The 21,540-nt window shown below is 41.9% G+C and overlaps 1 protein-coding gene across 5 annotated transcripts in view; it reads right to left on the minus strand.

The window, feature by feature from the left end:
• The window catches only part of LOC113158695 (AT-rich interactive domain-containing protein 1B-like), a 150,483-nt gene that overhangs the window by 116,444 nt on the left and 12,499 nt on the right, over positions 1–21,540 (minus strand). For all 5 annotated transcript variants that reach the window (XM_026354785.1, XM_026354783.1, XM_026354784.1 and 2 more), the window contains exon 2: positions 10,345–10,548. In XM_026354785.1, coding sequence (XP_026210570.1) covers positions 10,345–10,548 — 204 coding nt within the window. The remainder of the gene's footprint in view (positions 1–10,344; positions 10,549–21,540) is intronic.

The following is a 21,540-nucleotide window of genomic DNA, read 5'->3' on the forward strand; positions in this document are numbered from 1 at the left end:
TTTAATCTTTGACAAAGACCAAAACATCTCTGATAAACTCAGTGTCGATGTTGTGTGGAAATGTAACTTTCTGTTTTGTTTCAGTATTCCTACGTCTGTCTGCCAGGTATGCTTTGAGTTTATTACTGAATTGGATCATTGCAAGAACACAACTGTGGTTGCAAATTTGAGTATGCTATCACATTTCTCAGTGGTAATATCAATATCACCTCTCTCGATTTCTGTAACATATAAAGCTGACATCTAAAGAATCAGTTCTTTCACATTCAAGCTGAGCTGCTACAGCCGACAAAAGGTTATTATTGAGTTATCACTCAGGACCAAAACAAATCAACCAGCTTCTTCAGCTCTGTGTGAAGATAAGATGCTGCTCATAGTCAATACCACATGCACTCATTTCTTGTATTGAGGACAAGATTTGAAAATTGGTGCTGGTTTGTGAACTGCAGGCATAGGAGAGCACGTTAATGCAATGCAAGGCATCGAAGGGAAGGATCAGCATCAACAGGCTCATGATTAAACATAAGGTGAAGAAGAAGGGATGTGTCACTCTAGTCATCAGTGTCCTTGTATCTCTCCCCCAAGGTGACATTGCTCTTTGTTGCGCTATACGTGTCTTTGATCTCTCCTCGTCTCGCTCCTCCCCTCACCTCATACATCAGGAGACCCTTGGCACCTCAGAAAAATGAGCTGCTCTTAAAGGGGTGAGAGAATGATGGAGGGACAGGAGGATACAGGAATCTCAGCTGTGACATGCCAGTGACATGAACCTAGACGGTACACAGTCAAAGCCAAACAGTCGAAACGAAATATGAAAATAAAGCAAAACTGAGCTGCAGATGAATTTTCTGCTATTGGTATAAAACACAATACACTTCATATACTGTAGGTTTTTATTCCCAAGTGAAAACACAAGCTTTTCTATTCAAACATCGTGACTTATTGACCTCGTGATAACATCAACATCACACTGACGGTGAGTGAAAGCGAGCAGATAGTGTAGCCATCGACTGATAGACACATAGACACAGATGTTTTTTCTACGTTTTCATCTTAGATCCCTTTCTGAAGACTGCCAAGCATCGCTCTCTGCCCCCAGTCTGTCTTTCTTTATTTATCCCTATCTGGAGTTCTCTGTTTCTGCTCAAATCAATTGATGGTAAAAAAACAAAAAAAAGAAAAGGAAAGAAACAAAAAACAAAATAACAAAGAGACCATCGCAGGCGTTTTATTGGTGGCTGGCTGCAGCTTGCGGTGGCTGTGTTGTTCTAGGCAGAGCCGTAATGGAGACATTTGGAGAGTCAGAGTAGGGCAGGTTAATGCTCTCTGTAATGTGTGTGTGAACAGCAATTTATTTTTTTTATTTTTTTGGCGAGAGGCTCTAGGCCCAGTGCCACCGGCTCCAAATGTTTTTCCCCTACTAAACTCCTGACCCCAATCTGAGGCCAAGAAAGACAGAAGACAGAAAAGGGGGAAATTGAGAAAGAGGGAGAGAAAAGAAAGCAAATGTGATTCATGGAAGGAAGAGGGGGGTAAAAATGGATCTGAATGAGAGGGGGATAGAGGGAGGGGGGGTGAAAAGGGTTCAGCTGCTGATACAGAGTTGCAGCAGGTTAACCCTAAGAGAGAGAGTTAGAGAGACTAGTAAAAACATAATTGATCACCAGAAATGTCTCTGAATACAGAATTTCTCAATGTTTATACTAGAGGTTGCGTGTGAGGAGAAGGCTACCTAATACTAGATCTGACTGAAACTAGATTTAAACAGATGAACATGATCGTCATTGAATCACAAAGGGCAGGAGGAGGAACGGAGGCTCATGAGACATGTAAACATCACAAATCAGCACAAAAAAAAAGCTTTGAAAATTCTTTCAGATCAATCATTTCGACAAACAGCAGCTTGGCTCATTTTTTACCGCTCGCTGTGATGACAGGCTCAAACGTGTGTAGGAGTCATGTCAATTACATCTGAACACGGAGAAAAGGAGAGAGAGGGAAGACAGAGAGGGCGAGGAGGGTGAGGGCTTCTAGTTGAAACGCGTGTTTGCCATTAGCGTTTGACATTGGCACAGGAGATTATTCTCGTATTTTACCTCCCCCTGCTGCGAGGCTGTCTTTCTCGGATGCTCACACTCCGAGGCGCCTTTGTGTTAAGTGACAGTGACACGGCGGATAGTCGAGTTCCTGCAGGTCAGTGTGGATACTGTACAGTGAGCTCGGGATGAATCAGGTGTTGATCAGGTGAGGATGACGGGTAAAGGGATAGCAGGCAGGTACCACAATATATTAGAGAGTGTCAACCAGCTTGATTTCACTGAGAGAAACGCAGGAACGAGTGTAGATCAACTACAAAACACACAACATATTAAACACCAAGTTACTATATTGACTCATAAGATCTATAGTCCTGCCTGAGGAGATGATGCTGTTTTACACTTTATTATATATATTGAACAAACTGCTTTCTCTTTCTCTGGTGGCTTTGAGAAAAACAGTAGTTACCTAAATGCTACGTGTTTCCAAGTGTGCTCCTGGTTAATGTTAATCCACCAGTTATGTTTTAATGCAGTTAATGTGGTTTCTCATATATTTCTTTAAATAACTAAAGAGATGAGACTGTATTTATGAAGTGTATTTATCTTCCAATATTTAGCTCTTATCTTCAAAGACAGGTGTTGCAAAAGGGTATGGGCTGACTCATATTTAAATCAATACAATATCATTTTAAGTAGTCTACACAAGTAGGCTCTGTCTTAAACCAGGTGGATGGATGTAAGCAATATATAGAGGCTGAATCTAGGTAACGCCTTGATCATGCCAATCTAAGCCTCTTCAGATCTGTTTTCAAATGTTGACGGTGTGTCATGTCTCTTCACTTCTCCATTTTACAAATGAAGCCTGGAAACTGAGGTGCCGCAGCAGACTTGACCTGTGTAAAAAAAACTATCTCTAATCTGGATGAAAACTGAGATGAATTCTCGGTGAGCCAATTAGAGCAGCAACTAATCCCCTTGTAACTCGGCAAAGACGTAAAGCATCCCTTTCTTTCCCATCTCTTCCTCGCTCCCCCCGTTTCGCTCCACTTTCATCTCTCTGCTCTTTTATCTTATCAATAGGCACATATAGAGCGCTGCAGACACAGAGCACCGAGCCTGGATCTTTCAAAACACACGCCGTTTGTGACGTTTTACACCACTTGCCTGCATTCAGTACTAAATTATATTAAACTGTAATGTCGCTTCATCGGCCAGAACAAGAATGATGGAGTTTGTGGCTTATACAACTAATGCAATAACAGACAGCTGGGCTTGTAATTTAACTAATGGGTTACATGAAAAAGTACGATCCACTGGGTTATATCTTATTCATCACAACTTAGTTTTATATATTATGTGTATAGCCTGCTTGTTCTGAGTAGACAAAATCTACTCAAAGGACAGTGTGTGCTGCTATCTTCTGTTATGTGAGATCTAGCATCTCCGTACACACATCACAATGATATAAATGTAAGCTGCTGGATAGTGTAGTTGATAGCATCACTTCTATTTGTAAAGGGGGAGGGGATTTCTCCCCCCTTTCTCCAGTTAATGGTCACGTAGCATCATCGCCACGTGGCATCTCATTGGCTGAGAGCCACTCCACGGCAGCAGGGTAATAAAAGTTACAAATGAGAGCCAGCTATTAGAGCCATTGACATGCGTAGGCCAGTTTGCTAATTAATTGATCCTGAAACTTCATCTATTCTGTAGTGAGAGAGGAACCCTTAATTAATCAGTCTTTCTATATTTTTGTCCTCCTTTCATTCAGTCTCACCCCCACCCCACCCCTCTCCTACGCTCTCTCTCTATATATCTCCTAATGTCTTTTTTAATTGTGAGGTGAAAATGCCCAGGGCCCCATGGGCTGGCATGGAGTGACGATCTGGACTTGTGGAGGAGACAGAGGAAAGTGTGTGTGGTGTGGGTGTGTAGCCACATGGTTCTGATGTGTGCTTCAGTGTTTCAAGAGCCTTTCAAAAAAGGAGGGGTGTGACGAGGCTGGAGTGGTCCCCTTTGTACCCCCACCCCTTCTCTCTCTCCATCTTTCCTGGCAGAGGGGCTGATTTACTGGGGCTTCCCAGCCATCCGTCAGAGCCAGCAGCGCTGGCTACATTAACCCCAGAGACAACCCCAGCACCAGGGGCCCCTAAGTGCTTCCAAGTGGCCCTCACTCTCTCCACTGGTGAGGAACCCCCCCTGCTCAGGCCCAATCAATATCATAAATTACCCATCTAACTCCCTGAAGTCGATAGCCCACAAGATGATGTTTGGACTGACAATGATTTTTACAGCTTTGTGTTTTAATGGAAACTTAAAAGCCCAGTCACTTACGCACATATAAAGTGTATCCACCAATTTAGTTTTTAATTGTCAACATTTTGTGTAAAGCTAGTGATAATTAAAAACATAGCTTACAATGTTTACCAAAATGATGGGTGCAAGCTAAAAAAAAAAATACCACAAACTTTCTTACTTGTAAGCGACGTGCAGATAAACAAGTATTTTTCATATATGTAAATAATAAAATGGACGCTTCAGCTTCAGGGTCCTGGTACCATGCATGCTGGTTCACTGTCAAATTGTGATGGCTTAAAGTTACCTCAATAAAACAAAGTCACTCTAACACCTGTGCTAGGTCAGTTCTACTTTTCGTGCAGGTTTTGAAAAGATACATGTTGTTAAAACGTTCTTCCTACAGTAACCTCACAGTAACTAAAAGTAACTGTAGTTTTACAAGCACTCTCTTCCCCTAACTTGTATGATATTGCATGCTGCTTATTTATCACTATATATAATAGATAATGTATAAATATGTACATCTTCTTTAAGAGATAATATGACGACCTTCAAAAATAATTACAAAACAATGGGAATATGTCCTCCTAATTACACAACCATGGACACAATACCGTATTTTTACCTTACGCTAATGCTGACTAATTGACACTAATGCTGTGCTGTGTGTCTGTGTCTGTGCCTTGCTGCTCTGCTATGCTCTTCTGCGATCTGCTACAGTCTGCCATGCTCTGTACAGCATAAAGCGGCTGTGACACAGTAGATGAAGCACTTGTTCATGCATTTTAGGGTTGTAAAGCAGTACAAAAAAAAACAAAAAACATCCACATTCCCATGGGGATCGAAAGAAAACAAAGAAAAAAGAAAGGGGATATCATTTAAATTCTCTGATTGGTCAGAAGAATGAGGCTCACACAGAAACCTTTTGAAGTGATTATCTCTGCAGTGCTAACATAGTGTCCTGTAAATCCGACTTCACTGTAGGTGTTGACAGCAACTCTCCAAGTAAAATATGTTTTGTTACATATTTCGGGTAAATAAAATAAAATAAAATGAAAATAAAAGTTGAATACACTGTCTTTAATGTTCATGGTTCCAGTTGTTTATAGCAGGACTATAAAATAGCATGCCCAGAACCAGAACCCTGAAACTAGAGCCACCAAATAGAATTCAACCAACTGAATAATAATTACTTAAATTTGGTTATTAACAATTACATTTATACAGTTTAACAAAATATAAAAAAACGCATTCTTGAATGCCTACAATTATTTTAAAAAATACAATGAAATACTTCACAGTACTTTCAGTTTAGTGGTTGTAGCTGTTTCCAAACCACTGTTATTGTATTGCAACACATAACAGCTGAAGTGAATAAAAACCAAGAAGAGCCATGTTGAAATGTTGCTTATTATTTAGCAATGTACACAGCTGTTTCTCAGTTGAACAGAACACAGACATGCCTTTTGAAAGAATACAGATGTACTATGTTTCTGATCTCTCTTTTTTTTTGACCACTGATGGCTATTGACTAAAGACTATGTCTGAAAAAAAATCTTTTAAAAAAAGAGTAGAGCTTGATAAAAGCTATACAAAGCCACGAAGGACAGCGTGTTGTGGTTTGTATGTGCTGAACAGGCAGCAGGTCAGCCACATTCCACTTGACTTTAAATGCTTGGCTTCTATTAAGTTGGCCCAGTGTGTAAGGAACAAACAGCCAACACTGGTAATAGTTTCTGCCTGAGTCGTTGACACATTCACCCCCCTCCACACTCATATACACACACACCTTCCATTTTCTCTTTCTTTTTCTCTCTCTTTCATCTCCCAGGGTATCTTTTTTTCTCCTGCTCTTTCTCCCACTCCATCACCCCTCCCTTCTTTTCACATCAAATACTAATGTTTCCTTCAAATTCCTTTTCCTCTCCGTCAGCCAACTTTGACATCACAGGAAATTACACTCAGAATTGGCGGCGCTGTTTTTCTTCTTCTTCTTCTTCTTTCTTTTTCTTTTTTTTTTTTTTTTGCTTTCAACTTCATTCCACTTCCCAAACAGATGCTTCTCTCGTGTGGTCTGTCATGCCCAAGACACCCACCTCCTTCTAATTCTTCCACTTCTGCTGCTTCTACGTCTTTTTTCTCTTCTGCTGATATGTTTGTTTTGGCTCCCCTCAGTCCACACGCACACACACACCTTTGACTTTTTGCATGCCTCTCACCCTTTCAGACATACTCAAACTGTCTCTCTCAGACATGCATGCAGATGCAGTATGATGCTAACCACACTAATGCGATGTTATATGCCTATTTGCTGGAGGCTGAATGGAGAAGCTGATTTCTTATTTTCTTTCTCCGAGACATCAACAGTTAGATCGGTGTCTGTGCTTGCCTCCTATGGCTGGATTAAGCAAAAGAGGCCATGAGCAGAGTACTTAACTGGTAGTGAAGATTCTGTCTGAGCATGTGTGAGGATGCATGTACGATCACGTCACTGTGTGCATAGATATACAGGAAGCTGTCTGTGCTAGTATGCATGTGACTGTGCATGTGTGGAACAGGCAGAGAGAGAGAGAGAGAGAGAGAGAGCTCCAGACGTAAAGCTTCAGGGCCTGAACAGGTAAACATGGTCCCCCAGAAACAATGACTCAAGCTGGACTAAAGGGGTCAGCTATAGCCTCTGGGTTACACACACAGTGAGTATGTTTACATGTAGACCAGTAACCTTTCAGTTTACAGTAACAGCTGAGTTCAAGTGTTTACATAAATTAATAGAAGAGATAATGTGTGTATAAGCTCTTAACTTCCCACTGTTTCTTCCTGCACAGGTATATTTAAATATGTACATTATATCTGAGTAAATATAAGTGTATATAGTATATATGTGTGTGTACATATTACATCTTTCAGACAGCTTTATATTATGAGGTGTAAACAAATACACGGAAATAGAAATAAATTAGATGATCTGCATTTATACACATGCTACAGAAATTCAATAAATTATCTAGTTTTGAAGAATCCAGTTCTGGTAATCAAGTTATACCTATCCTGGTTTTGTCTCTCTCCCTCTCACACACCTATTTTCTCACCAACTACTTGGAGTCTCTAGCCACGTATATACTGTGGTTGTGGTTTTTGAGACTCTTCTGTCATTTCAGAGATTTCTGCCTTCACCCCGTTACAATGGAAGTAAATAGATTTTTGTTTGTGTTAATATGATCCTTGTCCACAGACCTCACTCTCAAAGGTTTTCATTGTTTTCATTCTTTTTGTGGAATTTCATGCCTTTATTAGAGAGCATTTGTAGAGAAAATAATGGAAAGATGCAACAAAAGCTCAATGTTTTGAATGTCAAAATTCCATTAATCTCCACTGCATTGAGTTGGTCACAGAAATGTCAGAGATCCAGAGATCTCAAAACGTTGGCAGAGACAACTAAAACTAGATGACAAGGTGCTTCTGTAATTTAAAGGACTCTTTAAGTCAGAAATTTAAACATAGTTATGGTGTTTACGTGACATAACTAGACTTGCGTTCTAATTAGGTATATTCACAGTCATTTTAATTGTGTCTGAAACATCACATATCCGAGCTGTTCCCAAGATAAAACTTGATGCTATGGTGTGAGGATGGAGGCGAGCACCTTCACATATTCAATACTTCCATGGGCTTAAATGTAGGTCCTGTATGTGATGTAGGCTCTGTATTGCTGTGGAGTTCTTATTTAATTTGAGTGGGGCTTAATTTTAGCAGGATTTTATCATTTTAATCATAATAATGAAAGGCAGTCAAATAGGACCTTTTGTTCATCTGCTAAAACCCCCTACGCACAGACACACACTCCCTCACACGCACAGTCGCTCAGTCCCGGAGATATCACAGAGCTAGACGTACACACATATCTTTGTAGACGTCACGTTGCCTGGCAACATCCCAGCTTGCTTGGCTGTGACAAGCTGAGGTCTCAGCCCTGAAGCACGATGCATTATGGGGGATTCTGCGTGCTGCGTCTTACATCACCCACAATCCCTCTTGCTGAAGCAGCCACAGTCAGTATGGTGAGATTGTTGTCCCAGCTGATTCTGGGACAGTTTAGCAACACCCAAAGTATAAGAAATAGGGTGGAGTGAATGATTTCACCTCCTCTAGATACAGACCAAATCATGTTTGTCTTAACCGCCTTTGCTGCATCTTTTCATTCATTATTAACAGTCCTTTTGAGACTTGATGTATTTTGCAGTACACATCTGGAACATACATGTTTTAGCCCTGCCCTGTCCTCCCTGATCAGACCCCTGACCACTTTTCTGTAGGTGAGGCTCATTATGCTCATCTGAGAGTGTGGAATTAAACCTCCTCCTCCGAACTCATTACTGTGAGCTAGATTTCACCAGCTGCAGATAGGCAATGTGGTGGTGCTGCTTTTAAAGCCAGAGCCAGATAATTAGAAACTTTAGAAGCGCAGTTCCCATGGCTATAGCCAGAGTGAACAACTAATTCGTTTTGAACTAATTACGTTCCATAGTGCTGTGCTGTGATTGCTACCCCAACACTCAGCCTCCCCTATGTAATACGCCAGAGAATTTAATCACAAAACAGTACCAGGAATGTATTTTTGTCTGTATGAACGACAGTACAGCATTGTGCGTTAGCATCCCTCTCAGTGATGCTAATGCACACTCTCACTCAGTCCCAGTTGCAACACTGATCTAAGGCGGCTCACTAGTGCTCATTCTGGGAGTGTGTTGACATCATCAAGATGCGTCAGAAGAGGTTGAGTCCTACAGCTATGAGAAATCTGATGTCTGAGTCTCAGGCAAAGCCTCCCTGTTAGGACTGCAGAGCACAGAGCACACACTAAATCTTAGTGTACATGTCAGTACATTTATTTGTTAAAGTTCTCTTCTAAAAAATAAAAGGATTGTGTGTCTATTTGTGAGATAGAGTGCGTTTATCTGCATATAGATGCATGAGCACTACATACCAATTTTTTTCAGGCTACAGCATGCCTGCCTATTTGTACAATATTTGTAGGAAATAAGTAGAAAGTCTGTGTCTCAGCTCATCTGTAATTCCCTTCTCCACTCTCCATTTTTCTCTCTCTGTGGGTTTGCTCTGTGTGGAAGCTTGCTCTCCCCAGTGAGAGGTGTCCAAGTCCAGACCAACAGTCCAAGCTGACTAAATATAGCAGGCAGTGACAGCAGGGGACACTGTGCTCCCCCTCCATCGCTGTGGCACTCAGCACTGCTGTTTCAAACTACACAGATCCACACATACACAGAAGTTCGCTTTCTGCCAGGAATGTGGGCCACACTCGTCATACACACAATCACACATATGTATAGCTTTTAGAGTACACACAATTTAATACACACACACACACACACACACACAGACTCTTTGTATCTCTCTCTTTCTCTTTCACACAAACACAATTCCAGTCTAAATGGGATTTACTTAAGACTCAATAAGGCTGAGAGAAGCACTATTGTCTTTTACAACAGTATTGCACAGAAACTGTGATGTGGGTCGACTGTGCCGTGTCTATGTTTACTACACAGAGAGAATTCCACAAGCACACTCGATCAAAGCCACATACAAAACAAGTGGGTACATACGTGTACATACGATAACATATACAGAAAGAAACACATCATCAAGCAAACATGCTGTCAAACCAGTACATATAAATGCTAGTACTATGCATACTACATACACAGCATCAAATCCATCTCACTCCAATGGGAGTTTAGGGAGAACTGAGTGATGAACAGGAGTAACACCACCACATGCCAGGGTGTGAGGTGTGCTGCCTAGCATTTTAGGCTGCTTCGCAAATTGAAATCTCAGAATGTACACGACAAGAAGCAAATGTCCAACCACAATATGAAATATAACAACAGCTACAATATCTGGAACAGCACTGCAGTGGGGGGCTGAATCATTCGTGAACCACAAACATACATGCACACACGTGCTGACACAGTGTTTGGGTTTGTTGGCATACCTGCTGTTGAGGGTACTGCATCCCACCCATGCCTATTTGGCCCCTTCCCTGCATGCTCATTGGATATCGGTGTGGAGGAGGTGATGTGTATGGCTGACTTGGGGGGTAAGGTCCACCTCCTGGCTGCTGTGGGGTGGAGTAAGGATTGTTGGCCATGCCATAGAGCTGCGAGCGCTTCATAGCCATGAAGTCCATGGAGGACACCTGCAGAAGAAAAAGAGATATTAATGATGAGTCATCAGCATTTCCTTATAATAGTTCCCCTTCATTCATGACATTGTGCATTGTGATTGGCTGCCAGGTATTCAAGTGAAGTCATACACCATCTGCCAAGAAAATTACACCCAGTGCACACACACACTCTCAACCACAGACACCACTAATGTATTTTATAACTGCACAGCAAGTCAAAGCCTTAAATTAATGTCTACAGGTCATAAATGAACTACAAATGGAATTAAGTAAGAAAATATGTTTATTGCATAGAGATCGGGAGCAAAATGTGCTGGATGAGGGCCAAAACAAAATGACTTAATTAAAACCTGAAGCTTTGTTTTAATGTCTAAAACTGTTTTAAAAGTGTTGTAAATGTTGTTTAACGCAATGGGAAGCAATAGCAATAAAACTTCTATGGCCTTGTTCCCACAACCACAGCCCAGCGATGCCAATAATCACCAAGGAGTGCTCCCTCCTCACCTACTGTGTGTTTTTACTTAAAACATAAAGGAGAAATAGTGATTATTACTGTACACTTGAGTTTATGTAACTCAAATGAATAAGTCTGAGAGGGATCCAAATGTTTGCATTTAAAAGGCATTGTCAGGTTTGAATCCCTGGAGGCTGTTCAGGGCAGTGAAGCAGTCAGAGTACCTGCTCTCCAAAGCCACACTTTAGAAGCTAAAGTAGCTTCTTAAATGAACACAAAAAAATCAAAGAGGATAATAGGAAGGTGTCATGGGTGATTTATTCCATTGTACGTCTTTAAAAAAAACTGAACCAAGGTTGTTTGGGGTCTAAGGGAGCCACTGGAAAATGTCAGTACAGTGCGTCGGACTAATGCTAATCTGTCACCCACAGTGGTGTGTTTGTCTGTCTGCTGGGAAGATAACGTGGAGTTCTTCTATCTTCCCTCTCTCCTCTCATGCTTTCCCCCGTTTTCTCTCTGCCGTGTTGGATCATGTGTGATTTATGACATTTTGTACCTACTGTTTCTTCTGTTTCGCACACACTTTGACTTGTCCTCCTTCACCTCCAACTAATCACCCCACCTCCCCCTACCTTCTCCTCCTCCTCCACCACCACCACATGCTCCCTCCTCAGTTCCCTCTCTTCTCCCCAACTCAATATCACCTCGTCTAGAGCAGAGTAGAAATTGCTGCTGCCTCATATTGCCAGGCTAATATCAAGAAGACATGTCAGGGGATGGGAGCACTTTATTCAGCAGGTTACGTGTGGATGGTTACGGTGCTGTAGTTCTAAAGTGGTTTTGTCTACTGAGGCACGTGTGCTGAGTAGTTTGGACTATTTCACGGAGTGTGGAGGAGAGAAGGAAAGAGTGTGTTTGGGTAGTGAGAGAGACGGAGAAAGAAAGCCACAGAGAGAGGGATGAGTACTCTTGAGTTTCCAAAAGTTATTCACGGCATTGAGGCGTACAGCATGTGAGAGAAGCAGGGGTTATCCTGCATATGGCAGCATGGCCGGGAGTCTAAAAGAAACTCTAAGAGAAAAGAGAAATTTCACTGCCACTGCATGTTAGTGTGCATGTTGGCAGACCTGCTTCATGTGCTGTACTCTTTACACTGGCATCCATGTATGGAATACTTTGCAGTGTATCTGCACACCAGTTATGTTATAATGTAAGTTAGGAGCCACTGCTTTTTTTTTCATTTAAAATATCTTTTAGATTTTTTGACTTCATTCCAGATTGAATCTTGTTGGAGATACATTTTAAATCATCGCGTCTTTGTATTGTATACAAAGTGTACATGTAAACCAACATGCACAGAGTGTTTCTGATGAGTGTCACTCTCCCCTTTCTCAAAATCCAGGGCACTGTGCCACCCATGATTTGGGACTCACACCCCCCTTCCCATCTTCATCCAGTTTACGAATCCATCTCAAGAGGTCTTCTGTTTGCCAAAAATGCTGAGCGCAACACAACTAAATCCCAACGGACGCTCAAATACTGCACTTAGAAAGGCACTGGACACAGAAAACAACTTGAGAGTCTCAGCAGAGGAGAAGTGAATGCTCGGTTAGACACACGCATGCACGTAAACACGCACAGACATGTATTATCAGCATCTCGAGCTGGCTCCCACCGTTGACGTCCCCTGTCTCTCTCACACACACACACTTGTGGAGCTTTCTTAAATAAAATATCTGCAATAAAATTATATAAAGCTATCTCATACATTGGTCCGTCTTCCACACATGGCATTATCCACACCTGTCTGTGGAGGCAAAAAAAAAAAAAAAAAAGGTATTCTCCGCCTCCCCAAACAGAGCCTCATATCTGCTCTGATGACAAGTTCCACTAAATGAGATTTCAGCCCACTGCAGCCTTTTCCTAGAGATATACCCACCATTTCCCTCACACCACCAGGCACAAAAAAACGACAATTCTTGACAAATTGAAACATTATTTTTTTCTTCCCTCAGAGAAATGGCTGTACTTAGGAAAAAAAATTATGAATATGACACGAAGTGAATCGTGTTTGTGCCAGGAGGGACAGCAGATAAAAAACTAGAGGGACTGCACAAAAATTGTTTTTTATTTTCTTCAAATGCGTTTTTCACTTTTGTTCATCTGGGCATGCCATTCAGTGGAGGAAGAGGAGGAGGAGGCATGGGAGACAATAGTAATTCAACTGCTAAATTTAAAATTCAATTTATGAACTCTTCTCCAGTGCTCTGACTCTTGTGAGCTTTTTTTTTTTTTTTTTTTTTTTTTTGCAAAACAAAGCCATTAAAACAGAACATGGGTGAAATTGCTGTGAGGTGAAACCTGCTAAATTGCTTTTCTGAGCTCAATCGGCAACATTTTTATGTAGCGAAAATGATTTTACTCCTCACTTTAATGTGCTAAGTTGTTAATCAGAAAGAGACAAAATGCTCGACACAAAAGGCTTGGATATGCGGATTATGAGACACACACTGGGATCAAACAAACATAAAACAATATTGGTATAAATGGTTATTGTTCCAATTTCGTTTGGAATGCGGGAATTATTTTTAAAAATCGAATTTATAGGCCGTGGTGAATGAACATGTTGGAGCTGGGCTGATGCATTCACAGGCGTAAGACACTGTCATCATGGCTGTTGCTGCCTTTGTCCTTCACTTTAGATGATGAAATGATCACCTGCTCTACTCCACATTATTTACGTTATTTACAATCCTCTCATGCATACATGGTGTATGTGTGTAACAACAACACACTAGGGGAATACACACGTTAAACAGCACGGTGGTCTTCACACAACCAACGCTGGGATAAAAAAAAGTTCCAAAGGATGTAAACTGATTTACAGAGTAACTGCTAAGTGTTTGTAATGATCCTTTACAGCATCTGGTGGTTTAATGAGCAACTGATTTTTTTTCTGTTGCAATAGGTAACAGTGAATATTCCTTTTCTACACCACAATGCACTTAGCCACTAGGGTAGTGCTCAGTCTTCAATGTGATGTGCAACAATAACACAATTAATATTAATAAACCTATTTGGTACTTACACTGCACAAATTAGTGTCACATGAAAACGGTTTTGAATATCGCCTTAAAAATATGCATCAAACCTGCCTGTGTATGGAAATTAGCCCCGAGATGCCTCTTTGGTATTGATTATGTGCTCTTTTTCTTGGGGAAACAACTGAAGAATGTCGGATTTTATTACTGTGTAATGAAACCATTTTAGACTGTGTGTATTTGTGAGGAGAAACAAATAAGGATAATTATTGTCAATGGATCCTCTTTATCCTCTGTGCCGTCTGTCTCTGGAGAATCAACATGCTGCAGCCAGAGCGGGTTGGTCTGCTGGGACAATCAGCCTCGTCTTTTATGTTATTTATTATACCATGCAGCACAGCACTCTCCAATTCGTATTACACTGTGGGGCCCAGCGATGCCACGGCCTCCAGAACAAAGCTCTGCATTTCAGGCTTCAAACCCTGTGCATTTGGGCCTTGGGTCTCAATCAGAAAAAAAAAAGGAAAGAAACAGAACGGGTGGAAAGAGAAAAGATGGAAGAAGACGAGAGGGGGAGGGAGAAAGAGGAGAAGAGAGACTGCAGCAGTGGGCGAGTACAGATCGAGTTCCATATTAATGTGTGCAAATTCCCCCGCTCCTGCTGACTAAGATTAGAAAAATTAATTTCATGGATGCAGAGACAATACTGATGTCATCAAGCGGAGAGGAGAGAGGAGCGGCGCACTGTTAACTCCTCCCTGCCCAGCTTCCATGAGGAATAGATCACTCTTTAGTATCAGTTCATCACTTCATTTCACTGCCAGGATTCAGGCACGTTAACTCAGTACTAAATACTGACAACAAAACACAACACTTAGCCTTGACAGATCTTTATTTATCCCATCCTAAAAACAGAACTCACTGTGCAAGTGTGTGGTGAAGTAGCTGAGCTGTTCGCATGGTGGTGTTCCCATGTGACTGCTGCATCGCTAAAAGGACCAAAATTCAGTAAATTATGTCTTGAAACACAATCTTATCCACCATCTCAGCACGCGCGCCTTGTTAGTAAAAAGTCTCGTAACGAATGACAGTGTGAAGAGCCGTGCTGGTCTGTGGGGAGCTGGGTAGAGCCAAATTGCCTTCCTTCAGCCCAGTATGCCTGGATGGCACAGGCAGCTAGGCATGAAGGCTGGCTAGCAATAAGAAGCATGAAATTATGTGAGGAGAGAGAGGTGCAGGCAGTCAGAGCCATAGAGGAGACGGGGAAATGTATACATACACTGTGTATGTTTGGCAGTGATGCTGAGAGTTGAGGAAGAAAGGCAGACAGAGAGAAACAAGATAACAGGCTGTTGTTACACTGCCGACCAGGGTTCCTTTGTATTTGGCGCAATGCACATAATTGGTCTCTCTTTTCATGCGCTGTCCTCGGAGGTGGTGATCAGTGTGCCCTCTGTGTTTGACACCAACATTTATGGCACACACACACATCAGAGTGCCTGGAAAGACACCCACATGTTCCCACTTTTGTTTAGCAAATGTTATCCAATTTAAACAAGTTTATTTACCAGGGTGAGAACATGCACACACACAGAGACAGATAGATAGAACACGGTTTCTAATACTGAACTCCGCTGCTGTAGTTAGTTTCTGTTGAGTTTGCATTTCATCTTCACCACAATAAATCATCTGACTTGTTTTTATTGTTACATTACAACTTACTGACACCACAGCTCTCACGGAAATGAGTCTGATGACCGGACTCATATTTTACTCCAGCAGTGCCAAATCAGAATTTAAGGACATATAGTTGATTATAAAGGGCATCACTCAAGAGAGGCTCACACCTCTTTGCTACAGGTACACTTGATTTACATACAAACAAGTGAATAAAAGCAATGGGAAGGTCAAATGCTGTCATCACATCTGGAAAGGTGATCCAAAGACTTTGAGTGAGCCAGATCTAATCTTTTTATTAGGTTTGTGTACAATTTCTGTGCATTATCTCCCATCACCTGCCTTAATTGCATGTTTATTCCTCATGTATAATTCAGTCTCATATAGCGTCTGTGTCTATCTAACCAAATATTGCATAGTCTGCATTAACGCCTGTAGTAATTGTTATCTGTATCATCGTCTTTTTATACACAATGAATACATGACACCTTGATAACAGAGACATCCATACAGCCACGGACTAAACCTTGATTAAACACAGACGTGAGGAGATTTAAGACAGCATCAATGTATACGACTTCTACTCCTTACTACGTGCGTCAGGAAAAGTTCCAGAGGGTTCGGTTTGTCACGGCAAACACAAAGACGTTAAAAGACGGAAGGAGGGGGATGGAAGAGTACAGGGAAGAAGGGAGCGAGGAGGCAGAAGGAGAGAGGCTGCTTCATCTGTCTCAAGTGAGATTGGGGTCACAGGGTCGCTGGAGCCCTTTTCCTTCGCCGAGACTGAGAGCTGAAGAAGCAGCAGGGACAGAAAAAAAGAAAAACCTCAATGACAAAATGAGACGTGGCTGACATGCTGGCGACACGCCATTAGTGAATGAAAACAAATAAAATGCAATCATCTGCAAACAGTAGAAAAAAAAATGTGTGTAAAAACACAGGCTGCAAATTTGCCAGTCAAATCTCCAACCAGATTGCAGTTTTTTCAAGCTTCAACCACATTCAGCCCAATTTTCCCTGTATAACAAGCAGCACGAACACGCTGTACAGGTGGTGGTTAAGTTATTGAACTGTCTTTGAAGTCTAGTTAAAAATCCAGATCTTCTCTTCCCTTTTTGTCTTTTACATGTGCCAACAATGTATTTTTAAATAATCTGACAAGCTTAGATTATATCAGCAGTGTTTCCCTGCTGAAAGAATTTTCTCACTGTAAAGAGAATCCACTGAAAAGACGAGGTATACCGCAAGGCAGTTTACAAACAAAATGTATTTTCTGTGTTTATTTCATAGAATCTGTTGAGGAGGAGTGAAAGCCTTGCTACATTCTCAGTATTTTCTTATCCAGTCCTGTGTGTGTTCTCTTTGCCATGACCCTGGGACAGAGAAGAGATGCCGAAAATGCCCATTTCATCTAAGAGCCATGGTGGAACGGGAGGAATGTGCTCCTCTGTAAGTTCCCCAGCCCACAGAACCCCATGGAGAGAAGTTGTTACACAACCGTATGAAAGAGAGAAAAAAGGGGGTAAGGCACAAACAAATAACAACATGTTCATCTGGTCCAAAGAGAGAAAACAAGCGATTTGAGTAAATGTGCTGCCCTTTATTTTTCAAATGCTTCCTGGAGCCGAGTCAAAACGGTGGTATTAAATATGCAGGATAGATTCCCCCTTCATTCAAGGAAATCACCACCTTTGCTAATGGAATGGTACTGGAGAGGAACTATGTTTCTACGATTTGGATAATTATGAACGAGCTCCCGGATCACCAAGTGTGTTTATGAATTAGCAATGGTTATGCATGATATTGTGCTCAGAGTAGGGTGAAAATACATAAGTGAATACTAAGCGAGCAGACCAACACGAAGCTATGCTAAAAGGTCCTGAGGGGGCTTTCTGTGCCATCCATTAGCCTTCCTGTAAGGCAAAGCTTAACAAGATGCACAGACTGGGAGGATGGCCACTGAAGGAGAGGGAGCAGAGTAAGTTAAGAATGCAAAAGCCCATTTAACGGCAACGACAAGAATCCCCATTATCCCCCATTAAAAAGCTCTTTTCTAACTTCCCTCCTTGATTTGGAGCTCCTGAGAACAAGTGGAGTAGTCCAATAAAAATGTATTTGATTTGAGGAATTGACAAATGGCTGCATCTGGACAAAGCTACTTGTCAAACTAGGTCACACCTGTGGTGAAGTTAAAGAGGCGCCCCACTAAAAACAAGGATTTACATTCAGGCTGTTTGTTTTGGAGCACTGCCCAGTGCTCCAGGGTGGAACCATCCATATTTCTCCTGTGGGTGATTCATCACTTAACAAAGAAACACAAAAACACAAATAACAAACAGATATCCTGACCTTCCTTCCTCAGGCGGATATTAGATACTCATTAAAAGTCACCTGAAACAATTTGAACCAAATTGATTTCATAATCGGACTCGACACGACTCACAAGGCCCCCATGCCTGATAGCTCAGCGGGAAATTTACAAAGTTAATTAGAAAAAAATTGATTTTCATATAATTTTTCCCCCTCCACTCGACCGTCGTTAAGTGACATGGAGAGGAGCCTGTTGATGCGCAGCAGCGATGATGCTCAGTGTGGATGGTAACACAGCAGGTGAGAGGCTTGAACATTGTAAGTGGAGTCAGAAAATGTATTCCAGCTTCCAGTTGTGACAGATTTGTGTGTGTGTATGACTATGGCAGATTGTGTAATAGCATGTTAAGGTAGCGTTCTTTCCTCCTAAACCCCCATGCACCAGTATCTCTTAACCTTTAAACCTCCTGCATGCATACACTCGAACACACTTCACCACCACCCCATTTTGTTTTTCACCATAGCAGTCACAGCAGCAGCAGACGTGGCCTTAATTTTTTTCCTGTAATAAATGTGAGCCTCCACTCTTCCATCCCGCTGTGAAACCTTTTCCAGAATTGGGTTTCTGACCTGAGTTAGGGGTCTTAGAATTAGGTCCCCTCCCCCACCCGAGCCCCTCCAGGTCACCCTCTGGGAGGCCTCAGACTCACAGAGCCTGGGCCAGGCCTCCCATCTCCTGAGCCCTGACTGAGAATCAATCACTGAAGCTGGCTTGGAACATGAGGTGGGGGAGCTGGGTCGATCAATGAGAGGCTCCAGGCCTGTGGGAGCCCTGATGCATGGCCTGACTGCATATACACACCTCTGACTCAGACTGAACTCTACCACTCACTCCTATTATTGCTAAGCCCCAGGGCAGCTATGTTTACAATGGACTAGCTTTTGCTAGACCATATGAAAAGCGTATGACTGAGAAAACTGAGTGATACTTACAATTAATGGATCTTAATTAAATTTGGTCATGAACACACAGAAAATGATGTACATCTAGGTACGTCTACTGTGTTTCTTCCTTTTTATCTATGTGTTGTCATCAGTCTCATGTTCCATGACAAAATCTAATTAAACAATAATTAAATCTTACTGTTATAAAATCTGGCATTTAGTCACTGTGTGTATGTAAGTACCCTGCTCATGGGTTGTTTTACACGCTGAACCTTGACCGACCTTTGTTGTTCAGGACTTTATTAAAGGACAGACATATTTTAAAAGGATGCAGATATTTCCCAGGAGAGGCAGCAGATCCTTTGGCTGCAACTCACAGATTAAACCATGTGTCCAATTCAGTGAAAAAAGGTGTGTGTGTGTGTGTGCATGTTAGAAAGAGAGAGAGAGAGAGAGTGTTCACTGTATAAATTTAGCTACAAGTCAATGTTCATATGAGCCAGTGTATATACTGTATGAATATGATTTTAGACACAACACGTGATGAGAAACTATTCTAAAAACAATGCAATTTAACAATGTGATTTATGACACACACGCACACACAAACACACACACACACACCAGTATATTAAACAACTGTAAATGCACAGCGTGTATGTGAATGTCTGCCAATATCAGTAAAATGTGTGTACAATCTTTGTGTGTGTGTGTGTGTGTGTGTGTGTGTGAGTATGTGATCACTGTGTACCATCTGTGTCCAGATGTTGTGTAGAGAGCAGTCTGTGTGGACAGCCAGACAGTTGGCAGGCCTTCTGACAGGCTTGTGTTCCTTATTGATAGAGGGATCACAGAGACAGAAGAGTCAGCCGTGCTCAGCTAGACCACAATATTGTCCTCTCTGCTGTTATTCATCCCAGCCAGCCAGGAGAAAATGAGATGTTCTGAGCCAAGTTTATAGCTGTCAGATTTGGGCCAAATAGGAGTTGAATAGGTTTCAAACATTTGGAAAACAGCGTGAGCAACATTTGATTTGTCATACAGATGCAGCCAGATTCGTCTGCCAGAGCTAAAGAATTTCATAGTATTTCAATTCGGATAGTGTTAATACAGATGACAATAAAGCAGAACTTTAACTGTTCAGCGTAGCACAACGGGGTGAATAACAGCGTCAACCACAATGGCGAACTGGCTAGACTGGTTTCTGAGTGTTTGTGGAGTTGAGGCATGGTGCAGCATGACAGAAAGTCCTTTGAGTAATGTGACTGACTGCAAGTCTTTGGGTGCTTGTGAGGTGTAGAGACAGAAGCCCTTATCAGAAGTATAGATACAAATGAGAGCTTAAATACCTTGAAGTAAGGGCCTCTATTGCCATTATTGCCTCACAGGTCTGTCTCCTTGACCCCACAGCCCGTGCCATCTTTCTTCCCTCTTTCCTGCCAGAGTTATGGGGCAAGGCTGACGTTTATGGCGGCCGTATTCTTCTCCCAGCACTTTGATCCAGAAAGTTCTATAACCTATAGTTCTGGGGGGGGGGGGTCATTCAGTATGTGTAAGTGAAAGCACATTGAGCTGCTCATTTTTAACAGAGCATTGGTGCGGAGGTTAGTGCAAAAGGACATTAGAGGATTTAAGGGGTTATAAGGTGCATGCTGGGTGTGTACACAAAGGCTATTCTCTACCTAAATGTGCGGGTGTGGGAAAGGAAGAGATATTCAGTCCTAATCCAAGAGGAAAAAAAGACAAGTGCCAGAAAAATAGTGAATTAGAAGCCAAACCAAAATTTCATCAGGCAATATCACGGCTCTCATATCTGTCATCTCTCTTTCATCAAACCCCTCCGTCCCCTATACAAATTATTCATGCCAGCAGCTAAATGTATTCATACCATTCTGTTTACTTTATTACTCCACTTTTATTCTGCTCTTTTCCCCACATTTGTTTACAAGAATAAAAGCCTACTCTGACAGAATTATCCCTCTGCACAACAAAAATAAATCACAGCCCTTGCACACACATCATTCACATTCAAAGAGCACAGCTAAATTATAGATGGCCCCTTTCTCCCCAAATATGCATTTCATTAGCATTTCCTTTGCCTGTTGTCTTTTTTCCTTTTGCCCGCCTGCGCATACGACCCACTGATGTGTGTGTGTGTGTGTGTGTGTGTGTGTGTGTGTGTGTGTGTGTGTGTGTGTGTGTGTGTGTGTGTGTATGACTGGAGAATGGGAACACACTTGCAGCAAAGCAGGACGCGTCCCCTTTCCCAAGCCTAATTTAGGATTCAATTACAATACTCTTTAAAAAGCGTCGACTTCGCAATTAATTATTTTAAGATTAGCCTGACAGTAATGGGCCTCCCACCGAAGCCAGCCGCTGCACGACTGGCCGCCTGCACTCCAGGACCACTCCATCTCTGCACATATACGTAAATGCACTTCCTTCTCTTTCTCTATTCCCTTCGTTCCATACCTCTCCACTAAAACACTCTTCTGAGGAAACGAGGTAAATCTTCTTTCTCATCACGTTCATACCCTCAACTCTATCCCTCTGCTGTATCTCTTCTTTACCTCCTCT

This window comes from Anabas testudineus, chromosome 12 (assembly GCF_900324465.2).
Source record: "Anabas testudineus chromosome 12, fAnaTes1.2, whole genome shotgun sequence".
Taxonomy (NCBI): Eukaryota; Metazoa; Chordata; class Actinopteri; order Anabantiformes; family Anabantidae; genus Anabas; species Anabas testudineus.